This window comes from Scyliorhinus canicula, chromosome 1 (genome assembly GCF_902713615.1).
Source record: "Scyliorhinus canicula chromosome 1, sScyCan1.1, whole genome shotgun sequence".
Taxonomy (NCBI): Eukaryota; Metazoa; Chordata; class Chondrichthyes; order Carcharhiniformes; family Scyliorhinidae; genus Scyliorhinus; species Scyliorhinus canicula.
This window is the reverse complement of record NC_052146.1, coordinates 288,476,752-288,499,573: the sequence shown is the minus strand read 5'-3', so window position 1 is coordinate 288,499,573 and position 22,822 is coordinate 288,476,752. Positions and strand designations below refer to the sequence as shown.

General features: G+C 47.3%; 1 protein-coding gene and 1 long non-coding RNA gene across 12 annotated transcripts in view; one reads left to right on the top strand and one right to left on the bottom strand.

Annotated features, from left to right (window-relative positions):
- Window positions 1-22,822, bottom strand: part of rasgrp3 (RAS guanyl releasing protein 3 (calcium and DAG-regulated)) — a 207,509-nt gene that overhangs the window by 14,554 nt on the left and 170,133 nt on the right. For all 11 annotated transcript variants that reach the window (XR_005462702.1, XM_038814932.1, XM_038814924.1 and 8 more), the window contains 8 exons: window positions 20,972-21,088; window positions 19,066-19,341; window positions 18,461-18,541; window positions 16,971-17,084; window positions 12,288-12,403; window positions 7,910-8,057; window positions 5,174-5,210; window positions 2,646-2,798 (listed from right to left, as the gene is read on the bottom strand). Coding sequence is in view for 10 of the 11 variants with exons in the window: in XM_038814932.1 (XP_038670860.1) it covers window positions 2,646-2,798; window positions 5,174-5,210; window positions 7,910-8,057; window positions 12,288-12,403; window positions 16,971-17,084; window positions 18,461-18,541; window positions 19,066-19,341; window positions 20,972-21,088 (1,042 nt within the window). In the remaining variant the exon portion in view is untranslated. The remainder of the gene's footprint in view (window positions 1-2,645; window positions 2,799-5,173; window positions 5,211-7,909; window positions 8,058-12,287; window positions 12,404-16,970; window positions 17,085-18,460; window positions 18,542-19,065; window positions 19,342-20,971; window positions 21,089-22,822) is intronic.
- On the top strand, window positions 3,307-5,472 carry LOC119975275. Its single transcript, XR_005462703.1, has 2 exons — window positions 3,307-3,805; window positions 5,202-5,472. It is a non-coding gene; the product is annotated as an uncharacterized LOC119975275 (long non-coding RNA).

Here is a 22,822-nt window from a genome sequence, read left to right as displayed (position 1 = left end):
CACTCCACTCGATCAAATGCTTTCTCCGCGTCCATGGACACCACCACCTCCGGTACCAGAGCTCTCAACGGATTCATCACCACATTCAACAGCCGTTTTATATTACTCCCAGCTGCGTGTCCTTCAGGAAGCCTGTTTGATCTTCTGCAACCACCCCCGGGACAAAATCCTCCATCCTCCCCACCAACAACTTAGCCAATACTTTCACATCCATGTTCAATAGTGATATGGGTCTATACAACCCACATTCCACCGGATCCTTCCCTTTTTTGGGGATTAGTGTGATTACTGCCTGCTTCATCGTCTCCGGCAACTCCCCCTCTTCCAGTGCTTCATTAAACACCCCCAACAGATGTGCTGCCAGATCCGCCACAAATTCCTTATAAAATTCCGCCGGGTACCCATCCAGCCCAGGTGCCTTCCCCGACTTCATACCCCTGATACTATCCAGCACCTCCCTCAGCCCCAGGGGCTCCTCCAACGCCTGCCTCTTTGCTTCCTCTACCTGGGGAAATTCCAGCTCGTCCAGAAACCGCCCCATGTCCCTCTCCTCTCCTCCTGGGTCTGCCTCATAAAGTCCCTGGTAATACTCTCGAAATGCCTCATTTATCTTCCCCGGCTCTGACACCACATCCCCAGCCCCAGTCTGTATCTTCAATATTTCCCTGGATGCAGCCTGCCTCCGCAGCTGGTGCGCCAGCATGCGGCTCGCCTTCTCCCCATTCTCGTATTCCACCCCTCTTGCCCTACGCAGTTGCCCTACCGCCCTCCCCGTTGTCAGCCTGTCAAATTGCCCCTGCAACTTTTTCCTCCTCGCCAATCCCTCCACGGTGGGTACGCTTGCGCCTCCAATCCCCTCTACCGTCCGTCATCTTCCCCACTAAACTCCTGCCCCTTTAATTCCACTCTGTACCTAGCCCATCCCTGGTGACTCCTTTCTTCGCCCTTGACCATGTCATCTCTCACCCCCTGCCGCATCGCAGAAACCCCCCCCCCCCCGCTTTTCCCCTTCCCCCCCCCCCCCACACTTCCCCTTTCCCCCCCCTCCCCTCGGTCACCCCTCTTGGCCTTCTTCCCCACCACCTCACTTCCGTTCACCAGCATAACCTGCTAGTGCGGCTGCCGCTGCCCAAAGGCTCATCCTAATGACCTCCCCCTCCCCCCCACTCCTCAGCTCAAAGAAGAAGGCCTCCTACTGGCCTTACCCTCCCCCACCCAAACAAGGACTTCTCCTGAACTCCAGGTAGCCTTCTCCAAAAGCAAACAAACAGATGTTAAACACAAACAGTCCCATAAAACAGGAGGGGGGGAAGAACATCCATCCCCACATAAACCTTTCACCCCTACAACTCCTTACAATCTCAACATTGAACAGAAACCACTCCCCCCTCAAAAAAAGGCGAAAATCCCCCAATCCCTACACTCACTTCAAACGTACTCCCGACCATTGCATAGTGCCAGCACCCCGGTTCCCAAGCATTGTCCACTCAGTTCTCCCCCAGTTTATGCTCCTTAATGAAGTCTTCGGCCACTTCTGGGGTCTCGAAATAATACCCCCAGCCTCCGAACATCACCCATAATTTCACCGGGTAGAGCACCCCAAACCTGATCTGCCGTCGGTACAGCACCGCCTTGGCCTTGTTGAAACCTGCCCGCTGTTTTGCCAACTTGGCTCCGATGTCCTGATAAATCTGGACGTTATTTCCCTCCCAGTCGCAGCTATGCTTCTCCCTGGCCCACCGTAGAATTTTCTCTTTCTCCACAATTTTATGGAGTCTCACGATCACTGCCCACGGCGGCTCCCCAGCTCTAGGCTTCTGCCTCAGGGACCTATGCGCTCGGTCCACATCAGGGGCCTTATCTCGCACCCCTTCTGCCACCAGCCCCTCCAGCATCTTCGAGACATACCTCGAGGTACTCACACCTTCCACTCCTTCAGGAAGGCCCACTATTCGCAGATTCTGCCTTCTCGAGGTATTCTCCTGCTTCTCCACCTTTGCCCTCAGCGTTTTACAAAGATCTCCTAGGAGCCCCACCTGTGCCTCCAGAGGCACCACACGATTGCTGTGGTCCGAGATCACTCCTTCAATCCCCAAAATCTGTGACCCCTGCACCTCCAAACACCTCTCCATCCACTCCAAAGTACTCTTCAGGGGTGCCACAGTTTCTGCAATGGCCTTTGCATGATCCTCGTGCATTTCTTTCCTCTGTTTATGGAATTCCTCCTTGGTAAATGTCATCAGTTCCTGTATCTGGGGCCTTACAGCTTTCCCCTCCCCCGCCTGCATGCTGGAAGAGACTGTCTGTGAAGCACAAGACCGTTTCAACTTTCCAGCCAAACCTCTCTCTGTTTTCTGCCGGGTCCGGTGATCAGAAGACATACCATTCCATGGGGTAAACTACTCCTTCAACGTTCACCTGCGCCTTTGCATCAAAGTTCCACCCGGATCTGGGTAGAAAGAGCCCTTCTCTGTGACTTTGAACAGAAACAACCCTTTATGTGACCAATCACTCCATGGTCACAAGCGGAAGTCAGCAGAGTAAAACTCTATGGGCCACTGAAAAGGGGAATGAGACAGGGGAATGAGCACACCTTTCAAAATATTCCCAATCTAACGTTCCAAGAATCAGATCAGCATTCTTACCGTTTCCACAGGAGAGTGTGGCAGGGCTGCTGGGCAGGGAGCCATGAGTGTGTGGAGGTGGCGAAGTGCTCTCCAGGGAGGTGCTCTTGCGAAGCTTCTGGCATGCTGACACTAACAGGTCCCGGCATTGCTTATGGCAATTTACACCACAGTCTGCGCAGAGGGAAAGGTAAGAGTTACACAGAGTGGCTGGCACTGTCCTCACAGGAGCCCAATGCAAGTTTGCTCAGCTCTTGGGTCAGAATTACTGACGTGAAGTTACAATCCCCCCTCCAACCCCCATTGTTAAATAACTATGATGAACCATTAGTGTGGTCGGCTATTTCCCCTTTTTCCAATCCAAGGGCAAAATCAATTACATCGAATCCTTTAACCTCCACAACATCACTGCCTAAATAAAAGATTTAGGTTCGGTTTGACGGTATCTTTGTTAGGGCAATGGGTGGGCACGTGGGCACCATGGTGCCTCGCAATTCCTTTCCATCAATGGGTGTGGACATTCACGCAAAGACATGCCATTGTGATGGGCACGCCAAAGTGCAGCAACTGGTTTACATCCTGCGGCCATGGGACAACATCAATGCTTCCTCTGACAACACGGCCTGCCTCAATTCGACGTACAATGGCAGTGTCCAAGTAGCGTTCTTTGAGTAGCACAGAGGAAATGGTCGGGAAGGGCCAATGCTGCTCATTCAAAGAGGCATTGATAATTACTAAGCTTTTCACAAGCTGAACATGGTCTCTTTTTTCTGCCATTGCCCACGAGTACCGGGATAACGGGAAACATTTTTGTTGCAATATCGTCAACAGTCTCCGTATGAAATCCCACTTCCATGATCAGCCCACTCACAACCGACAGGAAGTGCAGCTCAAAATTGTTAATGAGGCACTGCCATTAAGTTCGGCATCACCAGCCTTACAGAGTCCTGCAGCCAGTTCAGCCTCCCTCACACCCTCCCTGTAAATACTGGGGCCCCACGTGTCACGTGGCAATAGAAAGATCAGTTTAACAACTTTACTGAGATAATCCAACAACTGGCACATCTTCCTTTCGTGGGGAGGGTGAGGACTGGTGATTAGCAAGCCTTTCCTTCTCCTTCATTTCTCGTCTGAAGGGCCTGTTCTGCAGCTCAGCTGGTGGAGGTGAAGCCTGAGCCACAGTAGGTATCTTTTACTTTGATGTTTGCAGTCAAAAGACTGCTGTCAAATTGGAATTTTTACATAGAGGGAAACCAGCAAGTACTGCGGTCAGTGGTGCCAACAACATCACAGGCGCTCTTTGCTGTTTCATTAATCTGGTAAATTGCCATTATACCACCTACAATATGTGCTGCAACAACTCGCCAAGCCTCCTTCAATGGCACTTTCTAAAGCAGCAAACACTACTGCCCAGCAGGGCAGGAGCAGCTGCTGAACAGGAACACCTGCAAGTTCTGATCCAAGTCGCAGACCATCAGGACTTGCAATCCTATCAACGTTCCTTCACTGTCAATGGATCAAAGTAGAATCATAGAAACCTTACAGTGCAGAGGGAGGCCATTTAGCCCATCGGGTCTGCACCAACCCTCCAAAAGAACACCCCATCTAGGCCCACTCCCTCGCCCTATCCCTGTAACTCCATAACCCCATCTAAACATTGGACACTAAGGGGCAATTTAGCACGGTCAATCCACCTAACCTACGCATCTTTGGACTGTGGGAGGAAATCAGAGCACCTGGTGGAAACCCACGCAGACACAGGGAGAACGTGCCAACTCCACCCAAGGCCAGAATCGGACCAGGGTTCCTGGAGCTGTGAGACAGCAGTGCCACCGTGCCGCCTGGAACTCTCTCAACAACATTCTGGGTGTACATACCCCAGATAGACTGCTGCAGTTCTGAGGAAGTGGCTCATAGAATCATAGAATTTACAGTGCAGAAGGAGGCCATTCGGCCCATCGAGTCTGCACCGGCCCTTGGAAAGAGCACCTCACTTAAGCCCACACCTCCACCCTATCCCTGTAACCCAGTAATCCCACCTAATCTTTTTGGACACAAAGGGCAATTTAGCATGGCCAATCCACCTAACCTGCACATTTTTGGACTGTGGGAGGAGGGAACCCGGAGGAAACCCACGCACACACGGGGAGAACGTGCAAATTCCACACAGACAGTGACCCAAGCCGGGAATCGAACCTGGGACCCTGGAGCTGTGAAGTAACAGTACTAATCACTGTGCTGCTGTGCTCACCATCATCTTCTTGAGGGCAGTAAGTGGATGGGCAACAAATGTTGGCCTTACCAAAGATGCCCACATCCCATGAAAGAGAAAAGGTGGTATGACCATGTCCCCCTTTACCTTTCACAGAAATGAAAGGGTCCCCAGAAATTGACAGCATGTGCAGTAACAATTTTGACTTTTCGTTCAGCATTAGCAGGCTGGTTTCTGAGGCCTGAATTGAAAGACCCCTTAGCTCTGTATCCATAAAACTTCCTTTGCCTACTGTAACACAATAGGTGCCTGGAACAAAGGGCAAGTTCTTATTTACCTTTACACTTGTATCCCTGTTTGATTAGACCCCAGAGCTGCAAAGAGAACAAAAGAACGTCAGTGATTTGGGAAGGAAATCGGAAGAAGGTGAAGTAATGAAGGAGGAAGGCACAGGGGCCAGTTGCAGAGAACAAACAGGATGTAGCTGTTCACAACACCCTTCCTGCCACAGAGAGACGGCAATCATTATTTCAGACCTGTGTCAGCCACCAAGCTGCACTGCTCTCAAAATTCTCTTTTTCAACGGGGCAAAGTTAAATGGGGTCAATGGATTAAATAAAAACTCTAAATGATAAACTCATCTCCGTGAAGTCTCCACGTTGGGCTGGGCGAGGCAGGGGGACATGGCTGGCCCACATTTTACATCCCAGTTGCTTATCTGTTTCATACCTGAGCGCAGCTGTTTCCATTATGATGCACCATGAAAACAGCTCGGTTATTGTTCGCCTCATTCGCCAGTGGTGGAGGGTTGCAGACAGCAGCTGAAACTAGAAATGCCCGGCCAAGAGTCCCGAGTGCGATAGCAACAAGTCAATTTGGTCAGTAACAACCAATGCAACGACGTTGTAACGTGTTGTGGGACACATTCTGCTCGCATGTCCTCTGACAAACAGGGAAATGGTAAACATTCGACCGGGGCAGCGTCCCTTTAAAGCAAAGGCGAGCGGTTTGAATCCCAGCCCTCGTGCAGGGTCTAATTTAGCTCCTATCAGCTTGTGCCACACACTGATCTAATACATCCTGCTTCAGGGACATGTGACCAGTGATCAATGGCTCAATGACCAACACCACAGTCTAATCTTAAGGGGACAGTGCAGGAAATTCACATTTGCTTAATGATCGCTGCATCACAGAGTTCCTAATGTTAGTCCCGTAGATTGGGATGGGGGTTGGGGGGAGGGGGAGGAGGTGGTTTCAAGTGAAGCCCAGTGCTTCCTCAGTTGGAAAGAATCAGAGGTAATGCTACCTTTCAAGCCATTTTCACATGGTTTCCAGTTCAGAGCAGCATTGGTAGAAGCCGGCTTATGACAAATAACTAACACTAGGTATAATCAAACAAGGTGAGACTTCAGTTTCACGAATAGAGTGGAGAAGCTGGGGACATTCTCCTCAGAGAAGGTTGAGAGGAGATTTGGTAGAGGTGTTCAAAATCATGAGGGTTCCAGCCAGGGTAGATGGGAAGAAACCACTGCCATTGGCTGAAGGGTTGAGAACCAACGGGTTTAGCAAAAGAATCAATAGCAACATGAGGAAAATATGTTTTCTTTTGTTTCAAATCGCAGCGAGTGGTTAGTATCCAAAATGCCCCGCTTGAGAGTGTGGTGCAGCCAGATTCAATTGTGGCGTTTGAAAAGTAATTGGACAAGCACCTGAAGGGAGATTAATTACTGAGCCACGGGTAAAGGGCGGGGGAGTGGGATTAACTGTGGCCTGGACACAATGGGCTGAATGGCCTCCTTCAGTCCGCTAACGATTCGATGTTTCTAACTCTTCATTTTTCAAATTATCTCTTCCAAGCTTTATTTTCAAAATGGTGGTTGGTTATTTCTGGTTAACCTCCCCCCACCACCGCACAGTAAGGATTGCTGAAGCATCCTCTGCGTTTTAAAAATATTCTCCTTACAATGAATTTGACGGTATGTCAAATGCCATGTTTAAGGAGTATAGAAGATTGAATGGGGGTGCCAGTTAACTCAAATGGCTTGGTGGTTCAGAATAACACCAACAGCATGCTTTCGAGTCATAGAATTCCTACAGTGCAGAAGGAGGCCATTCGGCCCATCGAGCCTGCACCAACCCTCTGAAAGAGCACCCTATCTAGGCCTACTTCCCCACCTCATCCCGGTAACCCCAAAACCCCACCTAACCTGTACATCCCTGGACATTATGGGGCAATTTAGCATGGCCAATCCACCTGAATTGCACATCTTTGGACTATGGGAAGAAACCGGAGCACCTGGAGGAAACCCATTCAGACAGGGGGAGAACGCGCAAACTCCACACAGTCACGCAAGGCCAGCATTGAACCCGGGTCCCTGGTGCTGTGAGGCAGCAATGCTAACCACTGTGCCACCCCTATAGGTTTGATTCCTATTTTGTCCAAGGCAGAGTTGGTACCAGCCCTGCCCTCGTGATTCTCAGCTTTTTACATTGCGTTAGATGCTCAGAAATCTAATTGACGGCCCGTTTTTCCTGCTTTCCTCATTTAACTCCTTCGGGAAACCTGTGGAATTGAGCCAGGCCAGGATTACAGACCAACATCACAGTCTAATCTTAAGGGGACAGTGAAGGCCCAGCCCTAGCTGGCCTCAAAGCAGCCGCAGGTCAATAGGGGAATGTCATTGAGGTTGGTTCATGACCCATAGCCCAGAAATGAATGTCAGTAGATGATATCTCAAAGCCAACCATGGACGATGGAAATGATAGAAAGACAGCCAGCCTTGCAAGCATTTCCTCATTTTTGTGATGCCCCACACTCGTCCCTGAGGTCCAGTGTGGACCTTTCCCTGTCTTCATTTGGCCTGGTTACATAGGACTTCCCAGATATGGCAGGTTGGAGTTTGGACCTAGATTTCTCCACACTTCCCAGTGCAGATTTGTGATGGCCGATTAACATTGCAAATTCCTTTCAGGAAATTAAACAGTCAAAGAAAATTTCCTGGTTGAAGAAGGAACAGGGAGGCTATTCCACTGGTCATTCTGTGTTTGGGGCAGTGTCACTGGGAATACTTACAAATCCTGCGCAGTGCACACAAAAGGTGGGTTTGAGGTATGTCATCTCTTGAAAGTTGTGAATAAAGCCCTGTCCCATTTTGCACTGCAGTTGAGAATTGGCCCGCAGGAAATAGGCCATCATTTCATCTTTACTGATCCTACCATCCCTACAAAAAGGGGGAAAAAAGTACATCTTTAATCATGGTGCAAATCCTGGAAAACCAAAAATAACTCAAAGGAAGGAGATGACTTAAATTAACTGGACATAAATAAAATGAAGAGAAAAAAACATAAAAGAACGCTATCAATTTGTAAATACAATTTCCACAAATAACTACCACAGAATGGGTACAGCACAGAAGGAAGCCATACTGCCCAGTGTAGCTGTGCTTGCTCTCTGAATGTGCAATGCAACCCCACCTTCTCCCCGTAAACCTGGGCATTGTGCTTTTTCGGATAATAATCCAACTCCCTCTTTTTTAAAATTTAGAGTACCCAATTATTATTTCCAATTAAGGGGCAATTTAGAGTGGCCAATCTACCTACAATGCACATCTTTGGGTTGTGGGGGTGAAACCCACGCAGACACGGGAAGAATGTGCAAACTCCACATGGACAGTGACCCAGGGCCGGGATTCGAACCCGGGTCCTCAGCGCCGTAGGCAGCAATGCTAACCACTGTGCCACCGTGCTGCCCTAATACAATTCCCTCTTGAGTGCCTTGATCGAACCTGCCTCCATCATACTCTGTGGGAACTCATTCCCGGTCCTAACCAATCGCGCATGGAAAACTTTCTCCGCGTGTCTCCACTGCTTCTTTCGCTAATTATCACATGTCAGGAAAAGAAAGGGTCCTAACACCGACACCTGCAGCACTCGGCAACAAATCTACCCCCACTCCGAAAAACATCCATGAACCACTACTCTCCGTTTCCTGTCACTCAGCCACTTCCGTATCCGTGTTGCTACTGTCTCTTCTATCCCATGAGCTATAACTTTGCTCACAAGTCTGTCGTGTGGCACCGTATCAAATGCCTTCTGGAAGTCCATCGACACCACGTCAAAAGCTTCATCCTCATTATCCTCAAACAAACTCCAGAGTAATATTTTCTATTTCACAGCATCACAGGCCACTTGGAACAGGAAGCCCAATTTTGTCTTAATCGGGGGAAAGTTAGCAGCCAGTTTTGCTGTGGATCAATACTACTGGATTGCATCAAGACTTTCCATTTAGGTACCTTGCAGCCAACAGCCGGAGAAAGTTTCAGCTAGATTCAAATCCGAGTTACAGAGGTCAAAGGTCCGACTAAAACTTAAGCCCTTCATGATTGCATTGTGCGGTGTCACATGACAGGGATGACAGCCAATGACTCAAGACATTCTGGACAGTGAACGGGCCATGAGGTCACGATCAACTGGATGTTCATACCTCCGTGATGAGGCCACCTGCAAGCGAGATGTGAAGGTGGCGGGTACTGACGCTGACAATTGGGAAATCGTTGCTGATGGCTATGACCCCGGGAAGCGGACTGTTTGAAGGGACAAGGGGAAAGGCAAGGTGAAATAGGTGAAAGCCCAGCTGGCTGAGAAGAGAAAACAGAGGCCAGCGAATCGTGCACCATCTCAGCTCATTGTCTTCATGTGCAGCAATTGCAGCAGAGATTGTCATGCCAGAGTGTAGCTACTGAGTAACACTTGGGGATGCTTAACATAGAGTTGACTACCATGGCGCAAACATCGTCTGACAAGATACCAACAAATGCATTTACCCACTAGTGATTGAACAATCTGGCTGCCTTATTTAAAAGGCTTTAACACTTCTTAGCAGTAAGCTTAAATTGCATCACAGATCATTAGGTGTGACCATGGGTGTGATTTTAACCCCACCTTTTTGGCAGAAATCAGATGGGGGGGCACTTAAAAATGGTGCAATTACCCACTTTGGAACAGAGAGGTTATAATTTTTGTCTATGTCTCTGTACAGGCAGCAAGGACACCCACCGAAAGCTAACAGGATCATTTATAACAATAAATAATAACAGGAAATTCTGGAAAGGTCAGCAGGTCTGGCAGCATCTGTGGAGCGAGAAAATAGAGTTAATGTTTCAGGTCCGTGTGACTGAAGTGGAATCATACTGGACTTGAATGGTTAACTCTGTTTCTCTCTCTGCAAATGCGACCAGACCTACTGAGTTTGTCCAGCATTTCCTGTCTCTATTTCAGGTTTCCAGCACCCGCAGTATTTTGATTTTATGTTTCGAATGATTTTTTTAAATAATAAATTTAGCGTACCCAATTAATTTTTTCCAATTAAGGGGCAATTTAGCGTGGCCAATCCACCTACCCTGCACATCTTTGGGTTGTGGGGGCGAAACACATCGGGAAAAATGTGCAAACTCCATAGTGACTTAGGGCCGGGATCGAACCTGGGACCTCTGCGCTGTGAGGCAACAGTGCTAACCCACTGCGCCACCCTGCTGCCCAGGTTTCGAATGATTTTTAACATTTACATGATAGTTCCTGATGCTGTCTGTCATTGGGGTCCAACTGCAATTTTAACTCAATGGCCCCAACAGGAAGTGGCAGTGAGTTCAACATCAGGCCCACCTAGCACCATAGACAGGGACCAAGGCTGGGGGAGACCCTCAAAGACAGGTGTTTAAAATGTTATTTTGTTGCTCTTCCAGGCCATTTAATGTTTGCATGAAGAAAGGAAGTCTTTGTGCATCAATCCCTCGTTGCCTTTTGAGTGGAACTGCAGAGGCCAGTTAAGAGACTGCAACTGGACTCACACATAGGCCAGAGTGGATAAGGACTCCTTCCCTTAAGGATACTGTTGAACTGGTTAGATTTTTGCAACAATCTGATAGCTTTATGGTCTCTGATAGAAGCTTCTGTCTAAAAGGACTGATCGAAATTTTCAAACTGCTGTGGTGGAATTTGAATTTCCCGGTGGGATTTTCCAGTGTTGCCAAAGTCAATGGAGTTTTCAAGGCTTGCCTGTATTTTCCAGCCCCAACCCTCCGGCGACGGGGATTGGGGGTACAATTCCACTCATAATTCACTCAGTTCAGGCCTCTGTCACTTAGAAGGCAACCAGGGATCAGCCTGATTGTGGCCTCATCAGTGACCTCTATTTTCCAAGTGATAGAAAATATTACTGACAGGAATCACAATTCAAAGTGATAATGCCGATCTCTTTCTTCCCCCCCAAGGGAAACATTGTTGGAAAATAGTTGAGTATACAATGACGATTGGATGAGATTCGGAGCGGCAATTCATGTGGACGGCATGGAAATCATTATCAAGGAAGAGGTGATAGTGAAATAGGATTGGATAGAAACGGATAAAGGGAGGAGAGATTCGAACGTTTGGCAGCATCCAAATTAGTAGTCACCTGGTCCAAATTGGACGCACCTGACATTGCTCAGAGAAGTAAGGGTGAAAAATGGCAGAGGTTCTGGTTCCAATCTTCAAATCCTTCTTAGTTATGGGACCAGCGGCTTCCAAACATTATGCCTTAGGTCAGGATAAGGGAGAGGGATCAATCCAGCAACTACAGGTCAGCCTTCCTAAGTTGCTTCACAGCTCCAGGGTCCCAGGTTCGATTCCCGGCTCGGGTCACTGTCTGTGAAGAGTTTGCACGTTCTCCCCGTGTCTGGAAACCCGAGTTTCCTCCGGGTGCTCTGGTTTCCTCCCACAGTCCAAAGATGTGCAGGTTAGGTGGATTGGCCATGCTAAATTGCCTTTAGTGTCCAAAAAAGAGTAGGTGGGGTTGCTGGGTTACGGGGATAGGGTGGAGGCATGGGCTTGGGTGGGGTGCTCTTTCCAAGGGCCGCTGCAGACTCGATGGGCCGAATGGCCTCCTTCTGCACAGTAAATTCTATGATTCTATCATCTTTAGCAGTCCAGTAACATAACCAAGTACGTTACCAAATCCCTCTAGAGAACAACATGGTAAATTTTCAGATGGACGATTTCATTGTTTACAAAACACCTTTAACTGGTAAGAGTTTGTTTGTAATTGCTGTTATCTTCAACCTCAACAGTTGACTTCTTCCGATCTTTAACGATTACAAAATAAAAGAGAGGCTTGTGAAACAGGGGACAATTTCTATCTTACGACTGCTCAATAAAGTGTCTTCCTTTTCTGGCTATAAGTTGCTATCTTGCCAGGACAGATGGAGAAACCCTCCTGCAATGGGGGTTGGTTGAGAGCGGGAGAATTGAGAGTCGTACAGGAGAAGATCCATAGTTAGGGACAGTCTTTCCACTGTGGACCGAAGGTGCGTAAAAAGGATGAGCACATCGTGAACCGTGAACAGTTAAAACAAGGAAAAAAAGTAGCAAAGAAAAATATAATTTTGGCTATTTGCCTACGCAGCTCTTGCACTTACTGATCTTTATCCAACACACAGAAGGAATCCAGGAATGGGAAGTTGGCGGTTATGCTTTCAAAGTTCTCTTGGGATATGTAACCATCGTGATCGTGGTCATAGTTCCTAAATACAGACTAAAAACTCTAATAAGCTTTCAGCAGAGACGAGAGCAAACAAATATAGTAAAACAGTACCACAGTAAAAATGCACCAGCTCCTCAATAAAATGGCTGATAAAAACATTTGCGGGCAAGCTTGACATTATGGGATTGGTCTGAGAGGGAGTCTCAAAGGTATGTACTGGTGAAGTTTGATCCTGCCCTTTACACTGCATCAAAGTGCACCCCCGGCAACATTTCTGTGCTCATTCCAATTAAAATTTCACTCAAAAAATGACACTGCGGCAGGTCAGATCTGAAACGCAAGATCCACCTCGAGGGCTCTCCACGTAGCAGGTGTTCGGTCTGAGGGGAGGCCATCAGGAGAAATCAATAATTCAGCGAAGGGACTCTACCAAATCAGAGACAACAGGCCAAGCATCAAATGAGACAATCCATCTCCTTTCCTGTTCATCGCCACCCAGTAACATTGCAGGAGGCCGTGGGGTAGGCCACCTGCCCACTCACCGAGTAGCGTGTGGCATATGAAGGGACTGCAAGAGGGTGGCAATCAGTTCTGTGGAAAACAAAAATGGATGGATTGCAGGAAATGGCAAAAGCCTCACTGTTTACACTAGCCCTCTTGAAATGGAAACAAGATAAGACAACCAGCTTGAGAATGTCTAGTGTTATTTATTTATTTGTTCATTTATTGCCCATCCCTAATTGTCCTTGAGGAGGCAGTTAAGAATCAACCACATTGCTGTGGATCTGGAGTCACATGTAGGCCAGACCAGGTAAGGATGGCAGATTTCCTCCTTAAAGGACATTAGTATTTACAGCAATGGTTTCATGGTCATCATTTGTCTTAATTCCGGATTTGTATTGAATTCAAATTTCACAATCTGCAGTGGATTTGAACCTGGATCCCCAGAGGGTCTCTGGATTACAAGTCCAGTGACAAGACCACTATGCCACTGTCTCCCTTAAACAAAAATCTGCCTGCTTCTCAGATATATAAAAGATGCTATTCTCCTTCTCTAACACAGAGTGGCCTAGAAATTGGTTTGTTCCAGCTGACATGAACTAGGCACATTTGATGCCTACTCTGGAACACGATGTGGGGATGCTGGCGTTGGTCTCGGATGTTACACCATGTTAAAGTCCAACAGGTTAATTCGAATCACTACCTTTCGGAACGCAGCTTCTTCATGAGGTGATTGAAGAGGCGGGTTCCACAAACACATATATAGACAAAGTCAATGATGCAAGATGATACGTTGATTAAATCTTTACATGTCCAGATGGTGCAACTGGAGAGAAGGATCATCAAAGTTAAAGAGTTGTGAATTGTCTCAAGCCAGGACAGTTGGTAAGATTTTGCAAACCCAGGCCAGATGGTGGGGGGGGTGAATGTAATGAGACGGGAATCCAAGCTCGCGGTTCAGGCCGTACTAATGTGTGTGGAACCTGGCTATCAGTTTCTGCTCGGCAATTTGGCATTGTCGCGTGTACTGAAGGCCGCCTTGCAGCAGTGTTTATCAAACGTTTTTTCCAGGGACCCATTTTAACCAACCAGCCGACCTTCGGGACCCAACCCAGCCGACCTTCGCGGCTCACGCCGGCTGACATGCACGGCCCACCATTTTCTCTTACCTTGTAATGTTGAGGTGAAATGTGGTGAACCTCTCATTTCTAGAGGATGAAAACATTTTCAGTTTCTGAATTTTTTTCCTGTAAAATTTTATCAAATAAAAACTCCCCCGAACTTGTAAAAAAAAAAGGCTGCGACCATATTAAAAAAATGCGGCCGCACTGCGCATGCGTGCCCGCTCATCGGTGCACATGCGCAAAACTTTGCGCCATGTGCACCGATGCGTGGGCACGTATGCGCAGTGCAGCCGCATGTTTTCATATGTTCGTAGCCATTTTGAAGGCCAATGCAGCCGGCGTTATTAAAAGCCGGCTGTTACGCGCAGATTTGCGCGATCATGAGTGCCGCGATGGACAGCTCCGTGACCCTCCCGAAACCCGCCCGCGGCCCACCCGAGTCCCTTCACGGACTTTGACAATGCATGCCTTGGAGACCCCTTACCCAACTGTCCTGGATTTGCGAAATCTTACCAACTGTCCTGGCTTGAGGCAATTCACACCTCTTTTTAAAAAATCTTTTTATTGGCTTTTCTCATATTTATAAACAGTTGTTACTTATATACATTACATTTTTCTTGCCCGCGCAAATTTGCTTTATTTTACAGAGAGGTTTGTTTTGTCCTTCATTTGACTAACTGTACGTACATTTTTCTGCCCTCTGGATCGGTCTATGACATGCCCCCCTTCCACCTCCCCTTCCTCTTCTCTTGTGGTTTCCCCATTTTTCTCCCCCTCCCCAGGTTGCGCAGTCCTTTGCTTCTTCATCTTTTTGGGTTTTTTCCCCCTGGCTTACTCCTCGTTGCTGGCCTCGAACAGGTTTTGGAACAGGCCGACAAACTGCCCTCAAGTATCCAGGAAGCCTTCCTCTGACCCTCGGATGGCGTACTTAATCTTCTCCAGGTGGAGAAATTCCGAGAGGTCAGCGAGCCAGTCTGCAGCTTTGGGCGGTGCTACGATCGCCAGCCGATCAGGATTGTCCAGCGTGCGATTAGGGAAGCGAAAGCAAGGGCGTTGGCCCCCTTCCCCATGTGTAGCTCTGGCTGCTCCGATACCCTGAAGATTGCCACGATTGGGCATGGCTTCACCCCCACAACTTTGGACATTGCCTTGGAGCAGGCTGTCCAAAACCAGCAAGCTTGGGGCAAGCCCAAAACATGTGGGTGTGGTTGGCCGGGCCCCTCTGGCACCGTTCACATTTGTCCTCCACCTGCGGGAAGAACCTGCTCATTCGGGTTCTGGTCAGGTGCGCTCTGTGCACCACTTTGAGCTGCATTAGGCTTAGCCTTGCCCAGGAGGAGGAGGAGCTCACCCTGCTCAGTGCTTCACTTCAGAGTCCCCATCCTACCTCTGTCCCCAGTTTTTCCCCCCTCTTTTTTGTCTGGTCCCGTCCAGTGGTGTTCGGGCTCTGTCCAGTAGCTGTCCGTATATTTTCCCACATAGCCCCCCCTTCTCGCTGCTTGTGCCTATCATGTCCTCTAGTAGTGTGCTTTCTGGGGCCCCGGGGTACCCTCCTGTCTCTTTGCGGAGGAAGTGCTTTATATGGAGGTGTCTCAATTCCTGTCCTCTTAATAGTTTCCACTTCCTCGTCAGTTCGTCCAGTGTCGCCAGTCTGCGCCCTACGTAGAAGTCCCCGACCGTCAGTGTGCCCCCGTCCTGCCTCCATCTTTTGAAGGTGGTATCTAACATGGCTGGGGGGAATCTTCACTCACCTGATGAAGGAGCTGCTTTCCGAAAGCTAGTGATTCGAAACCAACCTGTTTGGACTTTAACCTGGTGATGTAAGACTTCTTACTGTGCCTGCCCTGGAACAGGAAGGCCTGATGTCCCCCCAACATTGGGTCTCGAGCCTCACCTACTGACAAGCCGCAGAGATCGACTGTGCAGCCCACTGATGAAGACCATTAGAATTTGGGTCACTGCCGGTGGCATGGGTGGATCATACAAGGGTGGTTAACTGAGAAAGGGAAATTACCAGCAGTGGTGAGGTAGATGGAACACCTCCAGTCTGCCATATTGGATGCTTCTGCATCCTTACTGCACCCGTAAAAGGGGCGCAGTGTCACAAACGTCTAGCCTCTAATCTTTTTATCAAGCCAGTTGCAGAAATGTGCATATTGATATCAAGTCTTTGCCATGTCAGTTGGGTCTTATAATTCATCACATCATCCTTTGGGCTATTAAGAGGGATAGGAGGTGGTGGGGGGGGGGGCTGTTGGGAGGGGTGTGGGGTGGGGGGGGGAGAGAAATTAGCAAAAGGTTTCCACTCTTGATCAAAAACCACTGATGTAGCAAGAAGGGCAAGTGACCAAGGCCCCAAGCTCTGAAATTCCCTCTCTGCCTCCCTCTAGCACAATCTCCACCTTTCACACACTCCCCACAACTACCTATTTGACCAAGGGTTTGATCTCAGAATCACATAACCTTTGCAGTACAGAAGGAGGCCATTCGGCCCTTCGGGTCTACATTGGCTGTCTAGTCCTAATGTCTCCCCTGACATGGGTCGGTGTCAACCTTTGCTTGATTATGTTCTTGTGAAGTGCCTTGGGGACTTTACTTATAAAAAGCTACGTAAATGCAAGTTGGTGTTGTTCATCTCGTGTGAGAATGGATCAGGCTCAGACATGTGCTACTCTGCTCGTCTTGGCTCACACACAGGTAAACCCCTAGAGGGCTTCTGGCAAAGGCCGAGCGATACTACAGCATGTACCAGCACCTCCAGGAATCTGGGAGACTAAATCATGTCACTGCCCTGAAAAATATTCCAGCTGGCTTGGAGCAGGGGTGTCGATCTGCTTCAGATCGTCGGAAATAAATTGTGCGTTTGCCTCCGATTCGGCTGGACATCAGTAATTTCCACAACTGACACTGTGAAATTTAGACATAAACTTACACTTAAACTGATACCAAGCACAAAAGCTTCCCTGAAACGCTTTTCTTTTAAATATACTTACATCGACCATCTTGCGGATATGTTTATTGATGACAATTGGATCTGGCTTGGGTGTCAGTCCGGGTGCCCAATCTACAAGTGCCACGTGTTTGTTTGGGGTGGTAGGGGTGCTGGGCTGCAAACACAATATCCCAAATTCATCCCGATGCGTCACATGACAGAACATTGTGTTATGTAGTATTTCAGCACAGAAACTTGGCTCCGTACAAAGTCTCCTTCCTTACCCTCAAGTCGACATATCCTTCTATTCTTTCCTCCCTCGTGCACTTACCTCCCTTCCCCTTCCAACTATTACATCATTAAACTATGCCCGTGGTGCCAACACGGCTTGCTTCACCTGATTCAACAGCAAAAAGCTGCCGATGCAGTACATCGTCCCCACACTCTTTGTTTTTCCCTTCGTGGACGCTGCTAGACCTTCTGAGTACAGTATTACCAGCACTTTTTGTTTTTATTCCGAATCTACGCAACTCTCTGCTCTATTTCTGCTTAAGAGTGAGCAAAGCCAGCTTTTAAACCAAAAAAAAAATTTGACCCAAACTTCAAGGAGGCCCCATGAGTGGGATTAGCACATCTCCAGTGAATGACAACAAGGCGGCTGCACAAGATCTCCGCCGTTTCCACGGGTTGTAATTGGGTGGGGTGCAGGTAGGTCCCCAATCCAAAAGCTCCAGCTAGCCTATCTCAGGACCGGCTTGTTTTCGGATGTTGGAACACCAAGTGAGTTGACGTGTGCTGAGCAAAAAACAGGTCCCAACTGAAGATCCCGGGCCAGGGAAATTGTCCCGAATTAGGCAGCATTTTTCCCTCAGTTTTTTTCCATCGGTTCCTTCCACAGAGGAACAAGGAGGAAATATGCAGGGCCAGTTGGAAACTGGAAAGCGGGCATCATAGAGCCTTCTCCTCCCTTCGGTTGGTTCTTCAGCTACCTGGATAAAAGCATGCAGTGGGTAAAACCACCCTGGGTGCCACTTGCATGTCTCCTGACTCAGATGAGAGCGCAACCCATTGAACCAAGGTTGACTCTGTTGTAGGAAAGCCTCTTCTAATTGATGGTCATCTGGCAATTTGACACCATTGTAGCACTCTGGCCTCGGGTCACAAGGTCCTGGGTTACAGGTGCTACTCCAGGACTTGAGTACAGAAGTCCATTCCGACACTCCAGTGCAATACTGAAACGCTGCAGCGATGCAGGTGTCACATTTCAGATGAGGCCTCAACAAAGGCCCCATCTGGCTGCTCAGGTGGGTCTAGTTAATCCCATGGCACGATGAAGAGCAGGGGAGTTATCCTGAGGGTCCTGGCCAATATTTATTCCTCAATCAAATTTTACAATAAAAACAGACTCTCTGGTTATTATTGCGTTGCCGTAAATGGGAGCTGTTTGTACATAAAATTAGCTGCTTTGTTTCCTACATAACAACAGTATCCACACCTCATGCTTTATTAACTGAACCGTCCGGTGGACAAGAAAATTAAAACTCGACTCACCATCGATTTTGGATTCCTGGGTTCTCGGAGTAACGACAATTCATAGATTTCATCCTCTGTATAATATAAATCCAGAGAAAGCTGTGCAGAAATACACAAGTAGCACATCTCTAAGGACCACTGAAACTTCACAAAGTATCATTATAATCTCCACTTTGCATATCTCAATGAGGCACCCATCCTGTACCGGCCCAAAGTGGGTGGACATATCTGGAGTGGGAAGGAGTAGGAGTTCTATGGAATGTTACCACCCCGTTTCTGCTCAAGAGTGAATGTGGTGGCGAGGGGAGCCGTGAAAACCAGCCCCAGTGTATAGAAAATAGCCTTAAGCTTTTGCCAGATACACCAGTCCATATTTACACGCAGACAGGGGGAGAATGTGCAAACTCCACACGGACAGTGACCTGGGGGCGGGGGCGGGCTCTCAGTGCCGTGAGGCAGCAGTGCTAACCACTGTGCCACCTCACACACACATGTATACACATGCACAGCCAAATACACGTGCACACACGCAAATATAGACACACACACACACAAATATATGCTCCCGGATACACACACACATAAATCGAACAGATACACATTCTTAACTGATACAAACTTACCGTTAAGAGGTGTATTAAATCCATGTTTGGTTCTAAATGAGGATTGGCATCCTGAAGTGAAACCAGTTCATTAAATGTAACATACAGCTGCTGCATTTTAACAATGTTCACTTTATTCTCATCTATCCAGTCTGGAAAAGCGACATGAACAGCAATCAGGTCTTTCAAGTGAACACCCAGGATTGGAATCTTGAATTCCTCACATTCTGCGAAGGCCTTTCGATAGTTGCAGTAGTTTCCATTCGAAGAGACAAGTTCAGTCATTTCACTCCAGACCTAGCAAGGAAAACAGAAGCAATAATGGGAAAGGAAAAAAAAAACCTCCAAATACGGAAGCCCAAATTAAACCAAGTGGGAACTTTTCCATTTTAAACCGTTTGACAGAGTTTGCGAGATGGAGCCACATATTGAAAAATTTCCAGCATCTCTGTAAAAACCCCCGAGTAGGGATATTTTGGATCTGGACATGAATAGAGCAGGGTATTCCGGGGCTTTCTGGACAGGGTAGTTCTTAAAAATGGAGAAACTTATTTCATTTCAGCTTCTTCCATTACGTGTACAAATATAAACAATGGATAGGAACTGATTCCATACTTTGAATAATAAATTCATGCACAATGTGATCTGAAGAGGTTTCCACCTCATTGGACAGGAGCCACTTTAATCGATATGTCAAGTGGCAAACCCCTGGATAAATTATATCTGTTTCCATTAATTGGCTGTGCTCAGGAGCAGTAACAGAAAAGGGAAACTATTCAAGATCAATTCCAACAAAGCCCGCTAAGTGAGACAGAGAGGAAGCTTGTGTCCTTTAAGATCAAAGCATTTCTAGACTTAGGCAGTAACTCAGCTTTCAAAGGAACACTGACCAAGAAAAGCATTATTGTTAGCCGGAAAAAAGGGAGAAAAGGTGGCAAAATTTGCTCTCTCGTATTTAACACAGACGGGGATACAAGATCAACTCCTATTGTGAGGATAACTACTTCAAGCCTTTACCCATTTGTTTAGCTAACGATTGTAAATAAGCCAATTTGTGGATTAATTCTGGCCTCGTCTTGTTCGAAGTAGTGTGAATCAGCCTTCCTTGCAGAAGGGCACATGGAAATGGGAAATAAAATCAAGATACCCAGAAAATATACCAAAACCCCATTGTTACACCCCCCCTGAATTATGTGGCCATGTGACCAGACGGATAGTGACCAGTGCGAGCAAACTTCAGAACTTAAGAAAATATCCAAGAGAGACTGAGAAGTCAGGAGGTTAATTGGAGTTGACGCTGTACATTCGAGGACAGATAGCGAGACATAGAGGGTGAAGAATCCTGCTTCAGACTCCATGAGTAGGCTTTGTTGTCCAGGGTATGTTAATAATAACAACCTTTATTAGTGTCACAAGTAGGCTTAAATGAAGTTACTGTAAAAAACACCTAGTCGCCACATTCCAGCGCCTGTTTGGGTACACTGAGGGAGAATTCAGAATGTCCAAATTACCTAACAGCACGTCTTTCGGGACTTGTGGGAGGAAACTGGAGCGCCCGGAGGAAACCCACACAGACACGGGGAGAACGTGCAGACTCCACACAGTCAGCGACTCAAGCTGGGAATTGAACCTGGAACGCTGGCACTGTGAAGCAACAGTGCTAACCACTGTGCTATTGTGCCGCCCAAGTCTACAGCTAACACATGTATGGAGCTGACTCGAGCCTAGGTCTGGAACCAATTCTGTCCATCCCTAGGCTGGCTCTGGCTCTGAGTCATGTGTCTTCTTACATCACTGTGTGGGCGGTACTGTACTCAGTCCCACCTGCAGCCTATATGCAGCAGACTCTACTCCAACAGAGCGGATGAGCCAAGCGGTTATTTCTCACCCACTCTTTTTTGTATTTTTCTGATGCTTGTTACTTTACCTTTGTAACTTCAGGAGCAAGATGTGAGCAAGTTTCCTTCAGGCGGGAAATGGCACTGTGGCTTAAGCCTCCAACGACAGCCATCAACGTATTGAAATTCTGGAGTTGCAGCAACTTCTGAAATAGATGTGGCAGAGTAGAAGACTTGCTTGTGAAAGATGCAACAATGCAAATGCAGCTCCAGATCACATTCAGAAATATTATAGTGACTGGCCAGCAATGGTAAAGTGCTCCTCCCCCATCGCAGTTTAACATTCCCCCTGTATTTAGGAGATGAGAATCAGACCAAGAACTCTTAGCAGGACAGAAGCTTGCTGCAGCCGGGCGACGCCATTTTCTTGAGCAGAACGGGACAGTGTGCCGCATAGAACATGCTGAGAAACAGCGTTGATGGATTCAGAACTTAAAACATAAACATGGGAACGTAGGAACAGTAATAGGCCATTCAGCCTACTGTTCCTGTTTGACGCTATTCGATTGGATCAAGGCTGGCCTGTACCGAGACTCCGTCTAACCGCCTCAGTTCTGCGACCATTAATACTCCTGCCTGACAAAAATCTCTCAATTGCAGTTCTGAAATTTTTAGTTGACTCCCAGCCTCAAAGGTTTTTAGGGCGTTGGCAGGGTGGTGGGGGGTGTTCCAGATCTCTACCAGCCATTGTGTGACACAGTATTTCCTGACATCACCCCTGAACAGTCTAGCTCTCATTGTAACATTAATTCTGGGGCTCTCCCAAAATAGTCTTTCTCTACCATCTTAAATGCCTCAAAAGATCAGCCCTTGATCTTCTATACTGAATGGAATACGAGACCTCACTATGCAATCAGTCCTCGAAGTCCGTGACTAATTGAAATGCAGTGTCTCAACTAAAGCAGCTAATCAAATCACATGTATCCTTGTGCACTCACAGTAAACAGTCCAAACATAGACACCAATAGGATACCTGCAAGGAGCATTTGCTCAGATACTTTGCTTATATCAATTTATATGGTGGAACTGCATTGCTGATTAATTCACATACTGACAGTGTTGTTGATAATGGATTAATACAAAAGCATGCATACTACGCAGCTAATGAAAACACGCAAGGTATGATGATTGAACAGATAATAAGAAATACGTACATGAACACAATGACTATCACACTGCTAAGATATGTACACTGCAAGATTTGTTGCACAGAATACGTAGCTGTCAGGCAAACTGAACAGTCTATTATGTTGTGACATGTCATCTTTGACTAAACAATAGGTTTGTTCATCTTTTAAACAAATGGCTCTCCAATTATAGATTTCAGTCAGCTCTCCAATTCTTTGTGATGTTGTATCTGCGAGAGCTTAGATGGGTAAAAGGCAACTGAAACATACAAGATCCTGAGGGGTCTTGAGAGGGTGGATGTGGAGTGTCTTTTATTACAATCCCAGTTGGTATTGTAACTGGATGGGAAGATCCCAAAATGGAACCCTGGCTCAACTTTTTCATTTGATGAAAAAGAATCACAGGACTTCTAATTGGTTTTAAGAACAAGAAAAAAATATTTATCAAACATGAGAAAAATAATACAATACAATAAAATTGGATTATAATACAATACTCCTTCACTGGCCTCTTAGCATCACAAATATACACAGATTTTAAGGTTAACACAGATTACAAAGAATATCTTAAGCGGCAATGGTCTCGGTAACACAAAGTCCCTTTAAGCACACAGACTGGCTGTGTCAAAACATGCACTCTGCTCTGCAGCACGGTAGCATGGTGGTTAGCATAACTGCTTCACAGCTCCAGGGTCCCAGGTTCGATTCCCGGCTGGGTCACTGTCTGTGCGGAGTCTGCACGTCCTCCCCGTG